Raw genomic sequence first — 23,584 nt, 5'->3', positions numbered from 1 at the left:
ATAAAGAGCATGAGAAAAAAAAAATACTAGTAAATTGAAAGAAACAACCACAATAATAATGGCCACAACAAGACAACATACATAAAATAAAACTTATAAGATCCAATGGTACTAGGAACCCTACCCTGTCTGTCCTGACCAAGATGTTCCAAATTTGATGGTGAAATATTTGAGTAAAAAGGGGTTAAAATCAGCCTAGAAAGGGACAAGTAAGTAATAGGGCAACATGAAATATTGGAGCTTAAAAAAGCATCTAAAGGTAAAAAATCATAAATAAAAAAAAGGCAATCTCAAAGTTCATGACAGAGACCTAATGTTACCAGCATTAACCTATTAAGAAAGAACAATGATGATCTGGATTCTGGACCGTTGATATTTGTAGCAACAACAAAATTACCTGTGTGATGATTGAAAGTCGTTTTCAGTCAGTACAGATTATTTGGCATGTTGGCTTCACCTTTGATTGACTTAAAGACCATGTAGAGAATATGTTTCCTGTTATGGAATATAATCTGCCGACAAAATAAATCGACTTATAATTTGATGTAAGCTGATTTTTTTATATATGCTGAGGCTAATCAGCTCTGATTAGAAAGGATGAAGACAGGACAGCCAAGAAAACTCATTCAACCCTTCTGAATAAAAATAAAGAACAACATTCTTGGGCACTCAAACTTGATCCAACTTGGGGTGCATCAAAAGAATCTGCTTTGAATCTTTTTTTTTTTTTTTTTATATCTGATCAAAACTTGAGAGAGAGAGAGAGAGAGAGAGAGAGAGAGAGTTTTGGCAATGACAATGGTTATTCTTTAATTTCTAATATAATTCAACGTTCAGCCTACAGAGGTATGTACAACAAAAATATAAAGATAGAGCCGCCCGGAAATGTTGAACTGCACAATTTGATCCAACTGACCAACCACATCCATCCATCACAAGAACTTACTTCTTCAACTATAATAGCACATCAAAGAAATGGCACCATATCTACCTTTTACAACAATGTGCAAGTGCCATGAGAGCTGCACTCTCCTTTTCCATCTCCTCACTACTGATTTCTTCTCATTCTTACTATACAGAGTTAGTATGGACAAGCTGTAATATAGGATATGCAACCTGCTTCGCCTTTTAACGGCATATATCCCGTCAATTACATTTAGTGATGTGGTAATGGGAAGAATTCTGCTGTACAGAACAACGCAGGCATCCAAGAGGAACGGCATTTGCATTTGTTATCACTCCCAACCCATCAACATCTTCCAAACTTGTTCTTCAATCTTGTTCCTCGGAACTGACAAGCCATCCCCTTCATCAATCAAGACTCTATAAACTTCCCATTCCCTATCTCCAATCAGATGCCGTCCAATCTTAGCCTAAAAAAAACAATCAGGAGAGCAGAAGTTACTTAGCCAGATAGAGAAAGGTAAACAAAGAAACAATTGATCAAGACAATAAATTCCATTAAGACGGTTCAAGATAGGAAAGCCTGTTTAGTAAGAACCATAAACCTTAGTTCCATTTGCTTATACATGTAACACATGAAGAAAACCAAATTGTAATAGAGCATATAATTTTGTCTCAAATATTAATGTCCTTGGATCATACAAGGGAAAGCCAAATATGCCTGTTTGAAAGTACAAAGTGAAGATCAGGAAGTACCGAAAAGACGCCAGTGTTCAGCATCTTGAAAGCAAGGGTGATGTCATAAAAAACAAGAGGCCGGCCCTTGCCAGATAATTCCACAGGGTTTGCAACCAGCAGCTCTGTGTCTGGACCTCGGTTAACAATAGCTACTCTGAGAGGACGAAGCAGTTCCAGCTGCAAGCGGGATCTCAATGCATTCTGCTTGCTAGGGTCAACAATCTTCTTTCCATCAGCTTGCACGATGAACAAGTCAATCTCACAGTGTCTTCTTTGTTTTATAGTGAAGCGCCCATAAGAGATCTGGTTCATCATAGCATTCAGATATCATCAGAAAATTAGATATTGTAACCCCAGATGATTCTGTTAACCCTCTTAAAGTTTTATCAAAATTTTCCATTACCAAATGTATGCATGCCAACCAAGTATGAAATGCTACAATCAATGAGCAAATATGTCCCTTGGCTACTACAACGCAAGAACTAACAACTCAGCCACATGGATACATAAACTAATCTTAACCCTCAAAAAACCCAAAGCAAGACTGAAACTTATTCTTTGTAATGGGCTTCCATGTCAAGAATGGAAAAGCATTCTAGAGGAAATTATAACTAAAAATCTTTTGAATGCATTTTAAATCTTCCGGAAAGAATGATGAAATCAGCAATTTTTCTTGAAAAAGAAAACAGCTCATTTTCCTATGATGTATAGAGTACATGACATCCACTGACCACTCTTGCTTTCTTAGAATATTTATTTATGCAAATGTCACATTACTTATATATCTACCTGAATATTGTAATCCTTTAGCGTTCTCATTATATCATAAAGAAGACCCTTGTGGTCTTTGCAAATGATTTGGACCAGCGTGTGACCAGGACTCAGAGTGTTGTCCATAGTCACAGAAACACTTCTGGAGGTGAGTGATCCACTTGGGAGTTCAGCGGGCATTTCCAAATCAAACATGTCTTCGGTAATTGCAGATGGAAGAAATGAAGACCCCTGCGAACATGCAGTAATCTCAGGACCAACCATTTCAATTTCACAACTTATCATGGCATCTCCCGTGACTGCTTTTAAGTAGTCAGACACCTCCTCCTTTCTCTTATCTGTATGCAGAAGTTCCCTGATAAAGAAACAAATTCAGAGATTAAGTCACGTATAAAGAAGAATCAGTCTCCTAATAGAGCAACACGAGATGGTGCTGCTCCAATCTGCAAGTGCTGAAAGCATTGGAATGTTTGAATCATTCAACTTTTTGTATTTTGTGTGTGCAAAATATGCCTATCAAGCTTGTACTCATCTATCGTTTTGCAGTCAATTGACTTGAAATTCAAATTGGGATTGTTTACAGCCGTACCGACCCCATAGAAATTACAAGGAAAAAGAAAACAGGAAACCAGAAAATACCCAATATTATGTTTAGCAGAATATATCAAGAAAATAGAACCTGGTGTCTGTGATGAAAAACAGGTCCATCACTTTCTCGTCTGGCGTGGTGGATACCTTAACTTTCTTGATGGTCAGCTCGAGTTCACAGAGAACCCTTGTCACATCTGCACAAAAACCAAAAGTACGTAAGGCACCAATTAATAACCTTCAATTTGATGATCTTTTAGACAGATTAGCAATAAAATGAAGAACAAAGCTCCTCATTCATATCAACTCTCAACAACTTAGAAAATTTAAGAAACATGCAGATACAAAAACAGAAATTTACCATGTAAGAGCCCTCTTCGATCATAACAACAGAACTTGAGAAGGAACACATCAGGAGGCTTTGGTGGCTGCAATTCAGACCGGTAAAAAGAAATCCCAGAAGCTGAGGAACAAGAAGGACAGGTCCCCACTAGCCTCTTCTTCAACAAACCCCATCTTGTCTCTGGACTCCCAATAACCCAAAACACTATGTAGCACCATTTCCCATCCGTTGATACATCTTCAAAACACAAACAGATAAAAAAGCAAACACTTTCAGCTTCAAGTACCCATTTTTCTGTTGGGTTCACAAAATCTTATCAAAACCCAAAACACCCGTAATTTGTTTCACAAATTCACTGGAAAATCTCATTTACTCATGTCTGGTTTAGCAAAATATAAGGCAATTCTCACAAACCCAACACTTGGTTTTAAGAAAATCTAAATAAATTTAAAACAAATTTGAGAAAGAGCCTAATCAAAACGGTTTGGTTGCTGAGGAAAGCAGAGGAAAGGAAAAAGACACAAAAATTGAAACTTTAGCCCAACCAAAGCATTCAAATTTCTCATCCTTTCTCTCTCTGCATATTCTCAGCACAAAACAGAAGATGAATTAATTGTAATAAGCATGCAAAAGCAGTAACATCCCATTTTAGCTGACCTCCTCTGACAATGCTAAGACCAAAGAAGAGAATGATGCGGCACAAGTCACAACCCAAGCCAGTCTTGTCAGGACAATTTATTGTAATCACACTTGGGTCTCCCTCTTTCTCTGCCTGCGTTATGATCACTACATCGTCATGTAGAATACCCATGACTTCTTCTTCTTCTTGCTCTTCTTCCTGCTTTAGTTGTTGAATAAGAAGGAGATGTTTAATTTTTTGGAGCAATATTCTTTGCTTTTGTGAGAGGAGCTCACTTGTTTGTGAGCCTGTTGATTTGAGCAAAGGAGCACAGTGGAGACACATAAAAAGCAGAAGATGAACAGAGAGAGAGAGTTGAGGCTTTTCCTCTCACTTCTCACCTTCTGCTTCACTTGTTCATCTTGTCGTCGTTGTTTTCTTGTCTTTTATTTTTTATTTTTTATTTTTCTCTCTCGTGTTTTTGCAGGTCTTGTGAATCTCACCACGAGATATACTTGTTTCCGGAGGAGGGTACTCATGGACGGGTTGGCGGGTTAGAAGCTCCACCCGTTGTTGCCTACATCACATAGTTCATCTTTAACCTAATTTTTTTTTCTTTAAAAATATGCTCATATTTGTTTAAATTGTTTTATTTTCTATTCAGTCTAAGATACTTTGGTTATTTGGGCTCTTTATATTGTCCGGAAATTATTGTTATTATTATAGATATATGAGAGGATTAAAGGTCTAAATAATTTTAAAAAAAATATATTACTAGGACAACTTTTAAGGTAAGTAGTACCATAACTATCTTCAACAATAAGGATAGAAAAGCCCAAGACAATCAAACTCAAACTCATTTTCACTTTACAGCATTATAAAACACATGAATCAAAGATTTACTCAATACAACGTTATGTTTATTAGTCTAATAATATTTAATTTTTATTTTATTTGAAGATATATTGGATTTCAAATATTATAAACCACGATCGCTTTTTTGCTTATTGCATGAAACTTATACATTCTAATAAAATATATGTAACTCAAAAGAAATTTGAGAATAATAAAGAAAACAAAGATAGTAGGGGCACTTAAGTAACATTTGGACAAGTAATTTCGAAGGAACAAATTTTTTGAATAATTGGAATGCACTCAAATTTGCATGCCAACCCAAAAGATGAGGAATTGTTTCTTTTTCTTTTTTCCAAGTTGGAGTTCTTATAAACACCCTTTAAAAAAATTGGAATTGCACTGCCAACTTGGTGCCACTGCAGCTTATCTGAAACGTAAGCAATCAACAGCAATATGACGTGGCATCGACACGGTTCAATATCATTGGACCTTGCTAAACTGAGAATGGTCGGCCTAGCTACCTCAAACTCCATCAACTCATTTACGGAGAACGTGGAACAAATATCATCTCGCGTGGCGATAAATTGGCATGCAAGTAACAGTGTAACACCACCCACCGCTCGTGACTTGTCTCGGCTAAAGTGCCGATGCCACACGCGCACATCGGAGCGTCAGCCGCCATCACGTGCCTTAGTTTTTAGTTGATGCGGTCCCCTCACGTGCTTTTCTTAGCGGATGCTTCAAGAAAACTTCCTTTGTCAATTCCCGCTATCTTTCCCCACTTGCTAATTTTAATCAGTTCCACCTAATAACCTTCGTTTTAAATAAAAGTGCTATTTATCCACCTCCAAGAATAAGGAGTTCATTTTTTCCGAGCAAAGAAAAATGACTCTTAGTGCCTTTTTATAATTAAATGCTACTTTGTTTAATATTTATTTTAAATTTTTAATTAATGTTAACTAATTTTTTCGTATTTTTAACTAAATAAATAAGTAGCATAATTATAGATGCTCTAATTAGTGTTTCATATATCAGATGTAATTTACTTTATTTATTAGTTTTTTAATTACCTTTTTGAGGAAATTTTTGTAGCTTTCTAATTAATGAAGTTGGTATCTTTTTATTGAATATAGTGATAAGACGAGTATCCAACTCTTGTTCTAGACTTATAAATTCCACAAAGTAGTTTGTGATCACTAAGTGTCCTGGTGAGTATGAAGAATTATAGCGGGTTGTTTGAAATGAGTATCATGATATGAATCTAGCAATCAACGAATCGTGATCATCAGTACACCCTTAAACAATTGTAGTTCACAAACCTATTAAAGGAGAAATATTCCAAATACTATTTAACAATAAAAAAGGCTATCATATATAGAGTTATTTACCCTAACATCTCGTGAGGTTTTTGAAATTTTCTTAAAACTCTTTGGGGTTTTAGAAATTACACAAACACTCTCTAAATTTTTTAATTATTATCACAAAACTCATTTTTGTTGATTTTTTATCTAAAGATTGATGATTCTATACCCAAAAAAAAAAATCTGCAAATGACAAAGCCGGCCTTCGATATTAGATTGCATATACTTCATTGTAGTTAATTTTGTCATTTGAATAAGTTTTTTTTCAATAAAATCATCAATTTTTGGACAAACAATCAACAAAAGGGGGTTTTGTGAAAACAAACTAAAACCTCAAAGGGTGTTTTTGTAATTTTTGACACCTAAAGAGTTTTTGTAAAAACACAAGAAACTTCAAAGAATATTAGTGTAAATAACTCTTATATATGGACCGCATCACTGGGCACCATATAGTTATTTTAAATAAGAGAATATGTAAAAGTTTGATTTTATTTTATTTTATAATGAAAAAAGAAAAAATATTTTAATACCTTTTAAATAAAAAGTGAACTTTACATAGAGATGGTTTGAACTTGGAAAAGAAAATGGTGACACCTCCTGAGGAAAGGAGTGAGGTCAGGTGCACCATGTCATCAATCTTGGTAGATAATAATAATTTGATTAGTAAATAAATGGACGGCCAAGATGGACCAAAAGAGCATTGTGGAAAATATCCCTACTATAATTGAGCTGCACAATTGCATTGATATTGTAGTGCGCACATGGTAGGTATCGGAATCTTTTTGCCACAGATGATTATTCTTATTTCTAATTATTTTTTCCTTTCCCCTTGGTAGGTAGAGTAATTTTATTAAACCAACCCAACTCAGGGGATCATCTATCGCTCTAAGGACGGAATCAAAAATTTATTCACGAGTAGACTAGTTAAAGTTATTAACTTAAAAATCTAATGATTTCTTCTATTATTAACTCAAAATAAAAATATGTTCAACAATATAATTTAAAGAGTACATGTTTTCATGTATATTTTTATTGATGCCCTGCAATTAAATTCATAAAGAATTAGACTTTAATAGGTCAATACATACTTGACTATATTTAAAACAAGTCGAATGTATAAGTTTGATTTATTTTATCCCCAAAAACCTAGTTCTGCCCATGTCTATCTCCCCTCTAACTAAATCTCACACGAGTGAACAACCGTCAACCATAAATTTATGTGCGTCAATAATAGCGTACAACTGTTCTAAACTTTCTTCAATCCATTAAAAAGTTTGAATCTGCTTGCAAATATGTTGGAATGGTAGGAGATGAGAAGGGAGTTAGTTTAGCTATCATTACCAACACAACACACTAAATCCAGAAAAGATGGTTTTCTTACCCCACAATCCATTGAATTAAGCTTTGATAAACTATGTACCTTTATCCACGTGAACATGGTTGAAAAGACTTCCTAACTTATATACTCCCATGGACATAGAGGTCTTCTAATACTCCAAAAATAGGCCTGTGTGTCGCAGATAAAGGCAACAGAGCCGACGGTGGCCAAGTATCCCACGTTACATGCCTCAAATTAGACTATCTTGCATCGTACGCAGTCAATACAACCATCATTAGAAAAATGTTTTCTTACAATAATTTAACTAGCGCGGGAGGTAAAAGACTTAAAAGTCTTTAATCACGTGAAAGAGACCAGTTGTTCTTCCCTTGGCCTTGGTTTTGGGTTTTACAACGAAGTCATTGTTGGTGTTGTTGATAGCTAATTGGCACGTGTCCTTTTAAGGGGAGGAGATGGAGACAACCCAACCAGTGGCTCTGTGGGAGGTTGCTTTCTTCCGAGCAGTGAGCACTCACTTTTGGCATGTTCATCTACTTATGGCGCAGTGATTCATAGGCTGCGTCATGATATTTTCCTATGTTGGCTAAGCATATCCAGGATCTTGAATTTGAGATATCTCCCTACCAATGTGTTTATGGCTAAGTGGATCACAATCAAGTGATATGATTGCATCAGTGACTAGTTTCCATAACCTAGCGGCCGTTAACATATAGTTGAAACTGTGTAAAATGATTGGTGATTTTCAGTTGATGCATCAGTTGTTTAGGGTTAATTTGTAGTTGATTCACGAGTTATTTATGCGAGCGTGGATGATTGCTCCAAACACTGTTAATTTTAACTTATATAAATTGAAATCATTAAAGAGTTGCAATACGAATCAAACACTCGCGTGAGTGTCTCTCAACTATTGATGTATGAATCATTTACAATTATTCAATAGTTGATACATAAATCATTGTATGCGTGTTAATAATTTATAAATTTAATGGTTAAACAAGTATATTTGCATTGGATACAAGTTGTAATATAGAACTAGTAGTGGGGCTTCTTGTTGTGGTATGAACACACTTCACTTTCGGCAATTTAAGTGGGGTGCTGGTCAAATTTGGAAATTTGAGGAAGATTCAAGGCTCCAAGTTATGTTTATTCGCATATTAGGGTTTTATATGTTATATTGGATATTGATGATGGGGAAGATCCTGGTTGAAAAAATTGTCCAGTGGCCGATTGCGTTGTCGGGCGGCATGCGTGAGTCCTGACCCAACCATGTAGGTCACAGATAATGACTTGTACAAGTGTGTGCACGGGGTGGCTAGCTTTAGCCTTTGGCATTCTAGATTAGCCATCCAATTTTATTAATAGCATGAGGAAGTAGTTTCCATCAAAGACAATACATTAAAAAATTTAAATAAAAAAGGCATTCTAGATCACATATTTATTATAAATAAAATCCATGTCCATTTTTGTTAGAGATCATATCTGATTGAAACTGCTTTATAAGCATTTCTGCATACAAGTGATTTTGCTAGAACCGTTGGAAAACGCAATATTGAAGTTCTTACTAAAAATTAAGTGTTATCTGACAAAGTACTTGGAATTGTTTTCTGAAAATATTTATATGACTTATAAGCACTTGTAAGTTTTTATGTCAAACCTTTTTAAAAAGGATTTTCGTTATCAAAAAGCGCTTTTAGCTCTTCTAAAAGTCATTTCAAATTTTCCCTAGTGTATTTTTCAATATAACACAAATTAAGCACAAACATATCATTTGAGTATAATTAGTGGTGTGGGAAAATAATGAAAAGCAAGTCGAGAGAGTTGAGTGAAACTGTGGATGTGAAGAGGTTAAGGCCTGACGTAATCAAAGGGGTAGAAAACTAGAACTAGGAGAACCTTAAAGATAGTGGGTGGAAGAGGATTCCTTAAGAAGAAGATGCAAGGAGATGCTGTAGGGAGAGAACAGAATAAAAGATTGGAGCGGCTGAGAGTACATGGCACAAAACAAAACAAGTGGGCATCGCTTTGTATAATGACATAATACTCTCCCTCCTTTTTTTTTTTTGTAAAAAAAAAGGAGAGATGTTCATATTAGGTTGAAAAGCTATGCTTTACTTCCTTGGTGTTACTACCTCATTGGAGTTATTGGCTATAAATAATTCTGAATCCGTTTGTTTTTTTTCTTCTTTTTGCAGAAGTGAATTAGGCCAGTTGATTAGGGGAGTGAGTCCGTTCCCTTGCACTCAAGTTTGAGTTTCTCTCCCTATAAATTAAATTAATTTATCTAAACCGGCCAACTCAAGTTCAAGTCGAGACTGTTAATTAGTTGGGATCAGAAACCAAACTTATTCGAATCAAGTTCAAAGATGCTCAACTGAAACCTGACATGTGAGTTACTTTTTTTAATTCAGATTTTCTATTTGGTCAGACTTGTTTTAATTCAGATTAACATGCATGCTCAACACATTCGCACAAATAATTTAACATTTGTTTTTTTGGTACAAACGAGAGGCAAGTGGGAGATAATATAACTGTTTTATGCATTTTCTTGCTTAGCACATCCTATATATAAGGTCCATATCATGAACAGTACTTTGCCTTGGTTAAGTTTCTTTGCACATGCTAGAACATGTATATTTCACATGATGCATCATTACCTGCTACTTCTCACACATGGCTTTCTTCTTCCCTCTATTTCTTCTGGTCAAAGCTCTTCAATAAGTAAATGACATTCTTTTCCCTTCCCACAAGTAACCAAGTCAAGAGTGACCTAATCAATAAAATAAACCCTCCCCAACATTCAAAATTCACCATCAAGACTGGACCATAAATCTTTGGTTTTCCTTGGCAGGCAAGCAAGTAAGAAAGAATCACACCAAACCCAAGCAAAACCATAAAGAATTTTTAACAGCTGTGGCTGAACACTTGGGGTTCAACTGAACCATCCATGGATGCCATTGGCCAATGCTTGACTGTCCCTTAAACAACTTTACAGCAAAGTCATCTCCATTTTCTAACACACTCAGCTGCCCACCTACCCACTTAAATAAATATATATTCCCAACTTCTCAATATTTTTATATATAATATATTTAATTTTTACAACAATGGAGCATGACCCATGAACCCCAACGGCGTTCCATGTCTGCTGGATCAAATCAAGAAGCTTATATAAGTTATTGTAATTAATCACTGTAAATGTCCATGTCGTTTTCAATCGGACGGTGGTCCTGATTCCTGCTGATCTGTCGTGCACTGGCTCTAAGGATCTCTGTAGATTCGTTGCTGTAGATTCCTCAAGTCTAAGGAAAACAGGCACTTAAATTCGATCAAAGGTCCGCAGAATTTTTTATCTGATTAAAATGGGGGCAGAGCAGATAATATATGTTACTTCGTTTAATTAATTAGAACGCGCAAAGGTCGTGATTTTTCCCGTGTCTTTCAGCGACTATTCATATACTATTTTTAAGGTTGGAGAAGATTTTGGAGTTTACAATATGACATCGCTATCTCCAGTTTCATTTGTTAATGCCATTTTGTCCAATATTTCTAAGTCATCCCAATAAAATACTGCATGAGCCCCAAAGCCCAAATAGGAGCCCAAGGCCCAAAAGCCTAAATACAGTCGAGTCATTTTATAGTGAGCGCCTTATATATGGCCCCCCTTAGATGAGGCTATTTCTTAACCGATGGATCATATTAATCAATTTGATTCAATGGCTAGCCAATTTGATTTTGATCAAATGGTTAAGAGATAGAACATCGCCTAAGGGCCATATATAAGGCCCTCACTATAGAATTCTTGAAATACGGTACCAATTGAGAGATTGGGCTTTATTTTGGGCTATATAAGTATCCAAGAATAAAAACCATTGAAAACAAATTCAGACAGGTTTATGAGTACTTCACCATTTCTCATTGCATAATCAACTGAGGACAACAATTGCCAATGTACTTTTGACGGAAGTAAAGGTGTTCAAACAAGAAAGCTTCCAACTAGATTTTTAAGGACGTGGTTGAAACCAACTACATATTTTACAGCATCATATCTGTGTCACCCCAGCTGACGAAGGAAGATGTTTTTTGAATAAAAAGAAAATAGCGAGAGAGAGTCTTAAGCTTATACATATGTAAGGTTCATGCCTACAATGCCAGAAAAGTCGAGGGTCATTCTTGCTTCAAACCTACAGCTCCAGCAAATTCGGGAACAGAGTCTGGTTGCGCAGGTTCAGCTTTTTCACTTACCTGAAATAAACGGAAATGAAAATTTAGCAACACTCAAAGCAGCCTTGAAAATATTAAAGCAATCATAGCAGCCAACGATGCAAGAAAAATATCAGCAGCAGCAGTACAGGGTCAATAATGGATGGTGTGCCTGTAATGAGGCCAACTCTGCTGAACATAGTACACGTAATGATTGTACCAGCCAGCAATGAGTGGTGTCAGAGCAACAATTACATTTCAAAATGTTAAGTTTTCTGTAAATTTCATAACTAAGAAGGAATCAAGCACAAAGAATAACCAGAAAAGAGTAATGCATTCACAGATTAATAATGCAAGCAATCAAATCAAAATTAGTTGGATAATATGAACTCTCATTATGTTACATACATTCTGACACACTGCTGGAAACAAGTAACTCCCTCTTAAAACGAAGAAGGCAAATGAAAGTCTATAAATCAACATGCAACTGATTGGGATTCCAGCAACTATATTCATTTCAGTAGTAAATGAGCAACTTCAAAAAAAAAAACACAAAAAAAAAAAAAAAAAAACTGTTTGGCTGAGGGAGGGAATTTCTTTTCTTGAAATGTTAATTTTACCGATTATCCATCCCTACCTTCACTCCCACTAACTCGCATTAAATTATATCTCTTTTCTTTCAACTGGACAAAGATCTCACCATTACCTCAAATCCCCAAAAAACAGAGTAATAAACTGTAATCTACCAACACATAGAAAACAAATATGAACTAAGATCTTAGTTCCCGAAGAGCTACATACCATGCACAATTCATATATCAACCATCGATATATATACTTAGTCTGACTAGAAGGGATAATAGGCAAAGTCAATTAATTATTGAATTCCTTGTCACAGAGAAACATAACCCAGCTGGTAAGTTATTCATCACATATGGAGCTACCATTATCACGATCCTCGCATTTATATGAGATGGCATTATGTGCTGAGTGATTGACTTACACAAACCAAGAAAAGGGTAAAAACAATGGATGAATAGGACCAAACCCAGTTTCAATCCACCTGAACTAATATAGTGGACTGCAACCAACGCAGCAGTTATGTTTGATATGGCATTTTATTTCTGTTCGTTTTTTCAAGTATATGATGAAAGGCTGCTACAAGTGGATATCTCAAAATGTAAAAAAATCACCATTAAACCATTCCACACAACAAAACAATAACAAAAATTGCATATAACTAGTGTTCTAGAAATCCTGCATCCCATTCAGTACCACATCAATCCATTGAAGAAAACCCAACAAACATCCAAATTGAACAGATTATAAATGTGGGACAATCAAAGCAGGTAAAAGATATAAGCATTTATACTTTTCAACAACAACAACAAAACTGAAGAGAACTGAAAATTCGTCTCACTTTGCTGTCCTGTTTAGCTACAGGCTTGTAAGGACATGCCGGAGGAGCTATTTCTGGCTTTCTGTACTCCCACCCGAGAAGCCTATAAATTTTTCCCTGAAAACGAACATAAAATTCAACTTCTGATTAAAAATCACCATAATTTGGACAATTCGATAGTAACCCAAATCAATTTCAATCCTGTTCGGTGACCTAAATTTCTCGGCAACCAAACAGGGCCTGATGAAATTACCACGATGTAGTAGAAGAGAAGGGGCAAAAAATTGACTATTGGGACGAGGAAAAGTGGTAAGAGACAAGCCACGCAAACCTAATGAAAGAGGAAAACAGAATTAGAAGTGAAAATTAATGGAATTTAGATGAGGATTTGAGAGAAATTTTACCATCTTCAAACGCGATTTGGATCGAACGGGTTCTTCTAGTTGTTGTGATTGATGTTCGTCGTTGTTTACAGAGTTGAAGGGGATTTCCAGCCAGCTCTCGAATAGTAATTTAGTAAATGAAATTTTAAAATTATTTTTTATTTGTTTTCTAAAATAAAAAAATAAAATTAGAAGAAAAAGAAAATTTGGCCCATGCAGGTCTCGAACCTGCGACCTTCGCGTTATTAGCACGACGCTCTAACCAGCTGAGCTAATAGGCCTTGTTGTTCAATTTGGAGAGAATTCATTTATTTATATATACAAACCCAAAATAATTTCCTTCATTTCATCACTTTCACAGCACTAGTCACCCTCAAAATTTCTATGAATGCATCTGAATGAATTCACCCTCAAAATTTAGTAACCCTATTATACGTTCATTGAAATCTACTTAATCCACACAGTGTTCAACCGATTGATTGCTCTCACTGGTTTAACTATGATGGCATAGAGACATTCACATTCCATGTTTAACCATACGTATATTTTCCCTCTTTTTGGGGCCTGGATAGCAGTGAATGCAATTTAAATTGAGAGATTTCATACAAGAAATTCTTGTGGAAACAGGGAAACTAAGCAGGAGATAGGCCACACCCCTTTACTTGAACCGGATGCAACAGATGTCCATGCATCAATTGCAGAAATCCCAACCACCATATGATCCATGAGGAGGACAAGACGTGGATATAGGCTCAAGAATGAGTGTGTCTAACTCCAACCAACATCCCCAGCCACAGTCAATCTAGTTAAGGTTAGGGCCATCTTTCTCTGTTACAATTTCCCGCCAGCCTTTTGACAAACTACATCTTAACAATTTAGCTTGAAATTAAATGGTAAAATATGCTGTCCATTAATGGGTTTCCTTGTTCATCTTCAAAAACATTATGCAATAAAAGGGAGACTGAACAGAGCTGAAGCAGCAATGACAGTCGCATATTCTAATTTATTAGTCAATACAGTTGTCTATATATGCATTTTATAAGCAGACAGCCTGTAGCAATGCGCAAACAACATGCTTCCTGCCCGACAGGTATGTCCTTTGATCAAGCATTACGCACTCCCAGTCTCACCCTTACAGGGGACGCTGGTGCAGTGACAAACAGGTCTGCCAGAAGATTCCCAGCCACTGAAGCCACGCTCCAAAATCAAAATGTCTTTGATTCCAGTGTCTTCCTTCGCCTCCTCAAGATAATTGGCGAACTTTCGTGCACAAGATGGGCCACGGACCTACAAAACCATCACAACACTTGCAGCATTACATATATCTTTCAAGAACACCTTCAAGCATGATAGAGTGAGCATGAGAGAGAAATCAGTATCAAGAAAGCCCTTAACTCATTTCCTTAACCCTATAACAGAAAAGGGAAGTAGAAGCAGTTAAGACCTTCGATAAACTAAGTCTAAAGGGCAGATTTTAATTGTATGAAAGCAGTTCAGTCTTCTGAGGCTCTGTGGTATAAAAGGGAATCACATTGGCTTTTCTAAAATTCAAGAAACAGTCCTGATTCAGTAATTTATGAGACATAGAATTAGAAAAATCTAAAACTTGGAAAAGACTAAATCTTTGGACTAGGACAATTAGCTGACTCCTCATCCAACTTCCAAGTACATACAGAGTTACAGGTACAAAATATATCAAACAAGGTTTCCACTTTCAAGAGCATAGCAAGCTGATCATCAAGTTTCATATAGGGCTTGCACTTTGCTGGTTTGAAGCGAAAATAGAATTGACCCAACAAATCCTTTTTCAAGATGCTTGCCTTCACTTTCAAAACATGCCAAGAAATGCATGTTAAAAAGCATATTAGAGCTTGCTTTATGCCTTTAACACTCTGATCATGCAATTAAGAAATCAAACTAAACAACATTTATCAAATCAGTCTGTTTCTGGGCAACCTAAGTGTACAATCTTCAGCACAAAATCAAAAGAAATTTTTTTTTAACAGAAATTTCAATTGGGTTATGCAATAATCTCACAGATGAAAAGGACAGATGAGATGAGATCAAAGAACCTGGCTAAGAACGCAGTGGAAAACGAGGGTGTCTTTGCCTTTGACATCTTGAACGAGATTGGAGATCTTCTCATAGAAATTGCCACTGGCGTAGTGCAAAGACCCTGCTATGTGCCCATCGTGACTCCTTTCGTCATCCCTTCAACAAATAAAACCAGAAAAAGAAAACCCATTAGCAATTTCAGCATACGACTTTCAAATAAACTCCATGGAAGAAGCACAGAGAGAGAACCAGAGAGAGCAAGTGAAAGACTCGTAAACCTGACATCTATGATGGCGATGTTTGGGCGGCGTTTGAGAGAGACTAGCTGAGCGCCTGTTACGTAGGAGATACTCCGAGCCATGGATAAGCTAATTCTCTAAACACGAATCTCTCTGCCCACCTCTTCTTTCTTCCTCAAATCTTATAGATTACAAGATTTGAGTTGGAATTTCCGAGCTTTTGCACCGTGATTACAACGCCACCAAGTGACTTCGGCAATTTTAATGGGTATCGTTTTGACAAATGATGGGTATCAATTTAATGGGTATCAATTTGCCGATTAATAGGTATCGACTTGACAATTGATGTGTAATCGACTTAGCAATTGAACTGTAACATATTTTAATATTTAATAAACCTTTTTACCCCAAATACCAGGTTTCCCGTTTTCCATACCAAGAGTTTAGATTAATCCAAATCCCACTAATCTCAATCTAAGGGCCCATATCCTTTGGTGTTCCCATTCACCAAAGGGCTCAATTTCTTCCATATGTAAATTTCACATCACTCATATGGTCATTGACCTCTCATTTAACAACTTCAACTCTTCATTACCTCAGTGGCTGTTCAATATCAGTACCCTTGTGACACAATAGATCTCTATGATTGTCAAGTTACTGGCTCTATTCCGAAAATGGCGTGGGGAAATCTTTACAGCTTGCAGAGTTTTAGATATATCAAGCAATTCTGTGAGTGGGGAGATAAAGCAATTTCTTGATTCTTTGTTTGAGTGCAGTAATAGAAGCTTACATGGATTTAACTGTGAAGGGAAGACAATACGAATATAGTGATCGATTAAATATGCTAAACAGGAACGGATTTGAGAGGAAATCATTTCTCATGTCATTTTCCAAGTGATGGGAAATTGAGATTCCTTTCTCATATTTAGTAATCCTCGAAAAGTAACTAAGAAATACCACTTTATTTCCTTTTACATATTTAGTTTGTGTAGGAATGTAAAACAAAATTTGTTTAATTTTTTAATTGTACCCATATGAAATCAAATAAAAAAATAATGCATTTAATGCTATATTGTAATTCTAAATTCTTTAGATCATAGGAGACTTTCTTTGGCAACATCTGTGTAGTGATGTGATGTGTTTCAATGGTTTTGCGGTTGGGTGATTGGTTGGATCTATTGTGATACTCATAGTACGTTTTTGACTATGTACGAAGAACTATGATGCTTTTTCTAGATCATAGGAGGACTTCTTTGACAGTACCTACGTAGTGATGAGATGTTGTTTTAAGGGTTTTGTGGTTGGGGTTTAGGTTGGTTTGTTTCGTATAAGTTGTTTGACTCTTCTGTTTAGTCAATAGAATGAGTGGTACTCTTTCCTACTCCAGGATTTTGTTTATCTGGGAATGTTTTAACGAGGCCGCCGTTAACATGCTAGTTCTTACCATGTAATGTTCATTTCAGGTTAATGAAATACCATATTTTCTTAACAAAAAAATGGGGACAATATGATCATGAAATTTGTGTATTTAATGCTGGCTCATTTTCCCAAACTTTCCCATAATGAGGAAAACAAAACTCAAAGGGGGAGGAAGACTTCATTTTCCCCTCTATTTTCCCATGTGCAAGGCAACAATTTCTCATGCTTGGACTTACCAAATATGAGAAAGCAATTGATTTCCCATCCTCAAGCCTCCTTTCTCATGAACCAAACGAGGCCTATAAATCCTTCGAGCAATAATTTATGGGGAGAAATTCCGAAAGAGATAACAAATCTACCAAACTTGTTTGCCTTAAACCTCTTGCGGAACCAACTGATAGGAAGAATACCAGAGAGTATTGGAAGCTTGCAACAATTGGAATCTCTTGACCTATCAAGTAACCACCTTTCAGGTCCAATTCCTTTAAGCATGACCTCTATGACTTTGCTCAGCCCATTGAACTTGTCATACAACAATCTATCCGGGCAAATTCCACTCCATTGGCAATCGAGTGTTCGACTTCCAATGACGGGGATGCACAAGTTAAACAAGACGGATTTGAAGATGACAATGTTCCCACGAGATATGGTTCTATGTAAGCATGGAATTGGGAAACATGCCTATCTCCAGTTTCTTGACAAAATGAAAGAAAAACTCATTCTGGTAAGAAGAAAGATTGAATTTGGAAGACAACACTAATCAGTTGCTGGTTATAGAGGATAAGTATCACTCAGTTTGTACCTCATTCTGTCTGTTATGATCTATGTTTTCTATTTTTTGTTTTCTAAATAGGAAAATATTAAAATAAAAATTTTGCGGTTTAAACTAAAAATAATTCTGAATTTTCTGTTAATCTTTTGCTTTTTCTAATACAATTTTCTTCTAATTTTTCTCCTTAATGAAATAGTACCAGAGACACCAACTTATTACACAAATTTTTAGTTACCAAATGATGTGATTGTGTTTTATATTTGGGCTCCTTGAACTTCATCTATTTACATCAATTGATAAGCAAAAGTTTGTGTATTTAGTATTATTGTTATAAAAAAACCTAACTTTCACCTTTTTAATTTTAAATTCTCACTCTGAATCGATTAGATTAGACCATCTTCGGTGGAGGAGCTAAGCTAAAATTCTGGGGCCAAATAGCATATCTCATTTTAGTTATACCTAAATGGTGGATCCTATTCATATTAGCCGAACCCATGTGAAAGAGATAGAAAAGTGGGTCATTTCCAACATTATTGTTTTGATACAAGCAATAGAGGGGAAACGAACCTATGACCTCGAGTGCGAAAGTAAATGCTCTTAACAACTTAAACTACAAGTCTCTTATCGCTAATATCATTTTTTCTTGGCCACTACTAGCAAGGCATCTTCAACTTTGTTTAATGACTGAGAGGATATGGTCATTGTCATCCAACAACCACATATTATGAATTCGATTTTGATTAAAATGAAAATCTAACGACTACCTCATGTCCGATGATCATAACTTAAAATGAGTAATATATGGTGGTAAAATAATCTACATAAAAAATGTTAATATTAATTGATCAAAATAATATCAATTCCTAAAATTATCACACACTCTAGGAAAAATTACACCACACATTCATTTTTTTGTTTAAGGACAAAAAATTTTAGGCTAAAATATTCATAAAAATAAACTACATATATAAATAAAAATTATCACACCCCGATTCGAAAATAGGAATTATCTCCGAATTAAGGCATGAATCATACCATAGTTATATAAACAAGCTCCTATAACTATGATATTATAGAAGTAGAGCCAATAATATTACTCTAGTGTGTGTAATATTATTGGCTCTACTTCTATCATATTGTAGTTATAGGAGCTTGTTTCTATACCTATGGTATGATTCATGCTTTAATTCGGAGATAATCCCCATTTTCGAATCGGAGTGTGACAAAATTCACTTGTGAAAAACGAACTTAGACAAATAGGGTTAAAACAATTGTTAATTAAATAAAATGCATGAAAAAAAAGGTATTGAAAGGAGTGAAGCAGCGTCCAAAGGAAAGGAAATGGTACAGGATAGAGATAGTCAATGGGTATAATCACATCGGGTATTTATTTAATTTGGGTGTTATATGGTTAAAACGATAAAGAGAATTTATTTTACCGACAACAGCAGAATACAGTTATGAAGAGTTTTTATTTTACCGATTAAAACTAATGAACGAATCTAATTAGCAAGGCACCGATAGAGTTTTTTTGAATACGTATACCGACGCAAAGGCGCGGATCCATCAGTCACAGTAGGCTCTAAACTAGCTCACGGCAAACCCTCATCCTTCGTACATCGAAATCAGCGAAGACGAGGAACTTCAACAGGACCACGACGCAGAGATGCAAAACAATGGCGATCGAGACAACGAAAATCACTATGGTGAAGACGAAGAAGTAGAAGAATTCGAAGAAGAACAAGAGGAAGTAGAAGAAGAAGACGAAGAGGAAGACTTCATTGATGCGGATTATGCTGCTTACCTTTCAGAACTATTACCCTCTAGTTTTGGTCACCACGCTGGCGGGATTTCTGGTGAAACAGAATCGAGAGATGGGGCAGAGAAAGGTAGAGAGAAGCGGGGAAGAATCAGAGGACCGGGAACGTTGTCATTGGGTGGAATTGGAAGCGCAGAAGGCTCCCAAGGCAATGAATGGAATCGGAGTGGAATCGATGGCCTATTTTGCCCTATCTGCTTGGACGCTTGGACCAATGACGGCGATCATCGCATCTGGTTCGAATTGATTCCTTGTGATCTCTTCAAAATTTCCAATTATTTGTGATTTAATTTTGGTTTGACGATTTCAGCTGTCTTCCCTGCGGCCACATATACGGCATGTCTTGCATAACAAAATGGCTACAGCTGTCTTCGAGAAAGGTAGTGGCTTATCTAGCAATCCCATGATTTTCAAACTATTTGAAAATATTTTATTTTTTTATTTTGACATTCATGGTTGTACATTTCCCTTCTTCTCAGTGTCCTCAATGCAACCAGAAATGCAAGTTGAAGGATGTTAGGAAACTTTTCGTATCACAGGTTCTTTCTGTTAATGAAGAATCACAAAAGGTATTATTAGACCTCATAAGCGTCAATTAAAATTTTGGTTCAGTTAATTTATTTGGAATGATGGGTTCTTCTTGTTTGTAGAGGATTCGGGTACTTGAGGATAAGTGTGCTTCTCTTGAGGAGAAGGTAAGGATATTTTGTGACTGAAGTGATTTGGATGTCTTATAATTTGTTTTGTTCCCTTCACATTTTGTGTAGTACAGTTTACTTAAGTGGTTCATCTTGCTGATTTAGTTAATCATAGATATAGAAGCAGGGTACATGCATGTCATATATCATATATGTACACAAACGTATGCACATGATGAATGTATATGTTACATTATTCATTGGTTAGCTTTTTTTCCAAGTATATGGTCTTTCTTGTATGTATAGGTTGCTGATCTTTCTAAGAAAGAAGCTGAATGGCTAAAGCGAGAGGGTGAACTGCAGCAAAAAGTTCAACAGTGTACAGAGGTATGTTTAATTTGCTACATTTTGATTGTATATAACCTTCGTATGCACGTCGAAAGGTAACATTCTTCTGATTGTGAACAAAATATCAAAAATTTAAGGGATTTGATAGGGTAGATGCATTTTATGCAGCAATTGTCACCATAACCACTGTTGGTTATGGTGACAAAACTCCAAGTTCTAAAGTAAAGGGTATACTGATAGATGAGATGCTTCAAACATGCATTCTAATTGCTGTTACGTATTTTGCTTTTCATGCAACTTTGGGAGGAATACTAGATGATGTGTGTGATTTAGCTTGTCATTGAAACTGGGATGACCTCCATTAGCACAGTGGGATATGGTGATGAAGTTTTCTCTTCAAAAAAGGGAAATTTTTTGCAATTATATGGCTGATTTTGGGGTTTCCAATATGTGAAAAGAGTATGGGATTCTTGCACCAATTGTTGGCGAAATGGAGGTAAAAAAGTCAACCCAGAGTTTGATTTGTTTTTCTTTAGATTATAAAGTCTAATTGATTTTGTGTTTACATGTATTCAGGACTTTACTGGCATCTTTTATTGGAGATGTAGTTTGGACAGTGGTAACTTTTGTCGCCAATGCCTTTTGGATAGTTCTACAGCTAGTTGGTAATGCAGTTTTCATAATGCTGGACGTAGGGGGGGCCAAACTTTGGAATTGGTGGGTTAACTTTATGGAATGAGCAAATTGCTCCAGATGCAGCAAGGGGAGGAGCATCAAGCAGATCATTTTGGTCGAGAATTGATGGTATTGAAGCGACTTTGGAGCGATTGGATCACCAAAGTCCAGAGGATGATGATCCTCACACTTGAGTTGATTTCATTCTCTGGATATTTAGCTTAGGGCTTCTTATTGCTTGTGGTAACTGTAGACTCTATGGTAGTTTGTCATTTTGGATCTTGGGTTTGTAGCTTGAGATATGTTGCTACTCTTATGATGAATTTGGCACTCTTTGATCTTGTTAATTAGGCTCATGCTTATGTTGGTTTATCTTTGTGGATGTTTTGAATGACAACTTCGTTGTTCTGTTAATCTGTTGCTTATGGATGGTTTCTAGTCACTTTCTTATTGGCCCAGTTTATCCTTAGCCATTTGCTTATGACCTTCACGGTATGCACGTTTCCTTATCGGGTTGCTACAGCTACACTTTTGACTCTTGTTGTATCACATATTATATACATCTGTAAATTAATTTCTAATTGAAATACGTTTAAGTTTATTTTATATTTAAAGGATGAGATGCTCACCAACAAGAATGACTATCGTGCAGGATTGGTGAAGGGGCATATCATGACGTTGGCATTGGGTCTTAATTCCGGGCAACAGATTCTTGAGTTGGGATCTAGGTGGGTTTGTGACCTCGAGGCTCCTTCTCAGGCATCGGCGTCCATCATGTGGCAATTGGAGGAGGAGTTGACCCTCTGCGGCAGAGGCTGAGCACATGTTGGAGCCTTTTCAGCTGTCTTGGAATCAGACTATGCAACAGATACATACTTCTATCCCTGCATTCACCATACCTCCTGGCCCATTTGTACTACCATCAGCGACACAGCCCGCCTTGTTTGTAACACCACCAGCGACACAGCTTGCCCGTTTCTACCACCACCAGTGGTACAGTCCGATCAACATGCTGGCAAGGATGAGGGACAAACCTCTTTGGGTTAATTCATTTGTCTTTTCATTTATCGTATGAGCGCCCCTTTTTGTTACCGTAGCATTAATTTGAATAAAACTTATTAAGACTTAGATTACAATATAAATAAAATAAAATATTCATTAAAAACAAACTAGGCTCATATTGTCGTAAAAAATCAATGATAGTTTTGTAATTTAAAAAAAGTAAAAAACTTTTTGTTATATTATAAATGTGGTTTGAGTATGTTTCCAAAGTCCATTACATATAGAGTTTTTTATTTTATAATTTGAGCTTTTATATTGGGTATAATATTGTATCACCATTTTAACAAATATTACTTAGGTTGTGACTAGTGACCAGTTTTTAATTGATTTTTATTTATTATTTATATTTCTGGTCATATAGTCATCTCTTAGCCTCCAAAACTATTATTGGTTTCACATTACATTTTAATGCCTTTATAGTATTTAGTTTTACATATTTTTTGCGTGCATTTTTATTTATCCTGTGAAGCAGTTATGCCTTTATATTGACAACTATAGTGAATTATGTTGGGCTGGTTCCTGCTTTAGAGCATCTTTAAGCATCCATGACTTGTAAAGATATCTCCAAATGTGTAAAGAGTTTGAAAAGAAAATCCCTGCAGCATTTTTGAATGACTGTTAGGGAAAAATGTCTGTGTACTTCGATATGATTGGAATGTTTTCTGTAGAAAAATAAAATGTTCTATATATATTATTTTAGGAAGATTTGCTCATGGGGCTGTCAAAGGAAGATTTGCAACTAAGTAATATTATTAAAAACATATAAAATATGATTGAAAAACACTCATTTCATTCGCACGTTATTCCTCTCGCATGCTATTGACTTCTCAGCCATCGTCATTCTCTCAGTTTCATTAATATGACTGTTGTCTGAGAAAACTCGGACTTGAATCCTGTTGCAAAAGGAGGTCCCGGCATCGCGAGTGGGAGTTATCATGTCGCCCGAGTGCGCCATATACCTATAAGAAAGCGAAAGCTTGAGCCCGAACCTGAGCGACATAGCTGTGGTGTTGTCATTAAAGATTTCTTTTGACAGATCATCGCCTATGTAAGCGTTG

The 23,584-nt window shown here is 36.0% G+C and overlaps 4 protein-coding genes and 1 non-coding gene across 8 annotated transcripts; 1 reads left to right on the top strand and 4 right to left on the bottom strand.

Annotated features, from left to right (window-relative positions):
- Nucleotides 1–784: 784 nt before the first annotated feature.
- ACR10 (ACT-like superfamily protein) lies at nt 785–4,440 on the bottom strand. Its single transcript, XM_008243167.2, has 6 exons — nt 4,001–4,440; nt 3,362–3,580; nt 3,092–3,197; nt 2,431–2,767; nt 1,660–1,944; nt 785–1,373 (listed from the first exon to the last, which is right to left on the bottom strand). The coding sequence occupies exons 1-6, from the start codon at nt 4,305–4,307 to the stop codon at nt 1,236–1,238; spliced, it is 1,392 nt and encodes a 463-aa protein (XP_008241389.2). The 5' UTR covers nt 4,308–4,440; the 3' UTR covers nt 785–1,235.
- A 6,967-nt stretch (nt 4,441–11,407) lies between these two features.
- On the bottom strand, nt 11,408–13,676 carry LOC103339816 (uncharacterized). The gene is made up of 4 exons (XM_008243168.2): nt 13,521–13,676; nt 13,370–13,447; nt 13,138–13,233; nt 11,408–11,759 (listed from the first exon to the last, which is right to left on the bottom strand). Exons 1-4 carry the CDS (start codon nt 13,521–13,523, stop codon nt 11,682–11,684), a joined length of 255 nt encoding a protein of 84 aa, XP_008241390.1. The 5' UTR covers nt 13,524–13,676; the 3' UTR covers nt 11,408–11,681.
- A 30-nt stretch (nt 13,677–13,706) lies between these two features.
- TRNAI-AAU (transfer RNA isoleucine (anticodon AAU)) lies at nt 13,707–13,780 on the bottom strand. The gene has a single exon. It is a non-coding gene; the product is annotated as a tRNA-Ile (tRNA).
- A 605-nt stretch (nt 13,781–14,385) lies between these two features.
- Nucleotides 14,386–16,059, bottom strand: CDC25 (Rhodanese/Cell cycle control phosphatase superfamily protein). The gene is made up of 3 exons (XM_008243169.3): nt 15,833–16,059; nt 15,572–15,710; nt 14,386–14,786 (listed from the first exon to the last, which is right to left on the bottom strand). The coding sequence occupies exons 1-3, from the start codon at nt 15,913–15,915 to the stop codon at nt 14,610–14,612; spliced, it is 399 nt and encodes a 132-aa protein (XP_008241391.1). The 5' UTR covers nt 15,916–16,059; the 3' UTR covers nt 14,386–14,609.
- Nucleotides 16,060–19,488: 3,429 nt separating this feature from the next.
- LOC148914671 (uncharacterized) lies at nt 19,489–22,634 on the top strand. Of its 4 annotated transcripts, none has more exons than XR_016122807.1 (7): nt 19,489–20,039; nt 20,114–20,183; nt 20,283–20,372; nt 20,454–20,498; nt 20,748–21,285; nt 21,366–21,593; nt 22,117–22,634. XR_016122807.1 is itself a non-coding variant. In XM_089043063.1 (6 exons), the coding sequence occupies exons 1-6, from the start codon at nt 19,651–19,653 to the stop codon at nt 22,123–22,125; spliced, it is 684 nt and encodes a 227-aa protein (XP_088899189.1). In that variant the 5' UTR covers nt 19,489–19,650; the 3' UTR covers nt 22,126–22,634. The 4 variants fall into 4 exon arrangements, 1 of the variants encoding a protein (XP_088899189.1); XR_016122808.1 differs by lacking the exon at nt 22,117–22,634 and having other exon boundaries at nt 20,748–20,828; nt 21,105–21,285; nt 21,366–21,878; XR_016122806.1 differs by lacking the exon at nt 22,117–22,634 and having other exon boundaries at nt 21,366–21,878.
- The last annotated feature ends 950 nt before the right edge of the window (nt 22,635–23,584 follow it).

The sequence above is a fragment of the Prunus mume genome, linkage group LG8, assembly GCF_029339155.1.
Source record: "Prunus mume cultivar Tortuosa linkage group LG8, ASM2933915v1, whole genome shotgun sequence".
NCBI classification, from domain to species: domain Eukaryota; kingdom Viridiplantae; phylum Streptophyta; class Magnoliopsida; order Rosales; family Rosaceae; genus Prunus; species Prunus mume.
The sequence above is the reverse complement of the archived record's forward strand: the minus strand, read 5'-3'. Positions and strand labels throughout refer to the sequence as shown.

Bases quoted from the DNA above. Each gene is read 5' to 3' on its own strand.
- ACR10 (XM_008243167.2), bottom strand. From the start codon at position 4,307: ATGTGTCTCCACTGTGCTCCTTTGCTCAAATCAACAGGCTCACAAACA. The intron at 3,581-4,000 runs GTCAGCTAAAAT...TGTGTTTTGAAG, and splicing joins TCTTAGCATTGTCAGAGGAG to ATGTATCAACGGATGGGAAA. The intron at 3,198-3,361 runs GTAAATTTCTGT...GTTTTTGTGCAG, and splicing joins TCGAAGAGGGCTCTTACATG to ATGTGACAAGGGTTCTCTGT.
- LOC103339816 (XM_008243168.2), bottom strand. The intron at 13,234-13,369 runs GTAATTTCATCA...GTTCGTTTTCAG, and splicing joins TTCTCTTCTACTACATCGTG to GGAAAAATTTATAGGCTTCT. The intron at 11,760-13,137 runs GTGAGACGAATT...CGTTTATTTCAG, and splicing joins TAGCTAAACAGGACAGCAAA to GTAAGTGAAAAAGCTGAACC.
- CDC25 (XM_008243169.3), bottom strand. From the start codon at position 15,915: ATGGCTCGGAGTATCTCCTACGTAACAGGCGCTCAGCTAGTCTCTCTC. The intron at 15,711-15,832 runs GTTTACGAGTCT...TATTTGTTGAAG, and splicing joins ATCGCCATCATAGATGTCAG to GGATGACGAAAGGAGTCACG. The intron at 14,787-15,571 runs GTTCTTTGATCT...ATGGTTTTGTAG, and splicing joins TCCACTGCGTTCTTAGCCAG to GTCCGTGGCCCATCTTGTGC.
- LOC148914671 (XM_089043063.1), top strand. From the start codon at position 19,651: ATGCAAAACAATGGCGATCGAGACAACGAAAATCACTATGGTGAAGAC. The intron at 20,184-20,282 runs GTAGTGGCTTAT...CCTTCTTCTCAG, and splicing joins TACAGCTGTCTTCGAGAAAG to TGTCCTCAATGCAACCAGAA. The intron at 20,373-20,453 runs GTATTATTAGAC...TCTTGTTTGTAG, and splicing joins TTAATGAAGAATCACAAAAG to AGGATTCGGGTACTTGAGGA.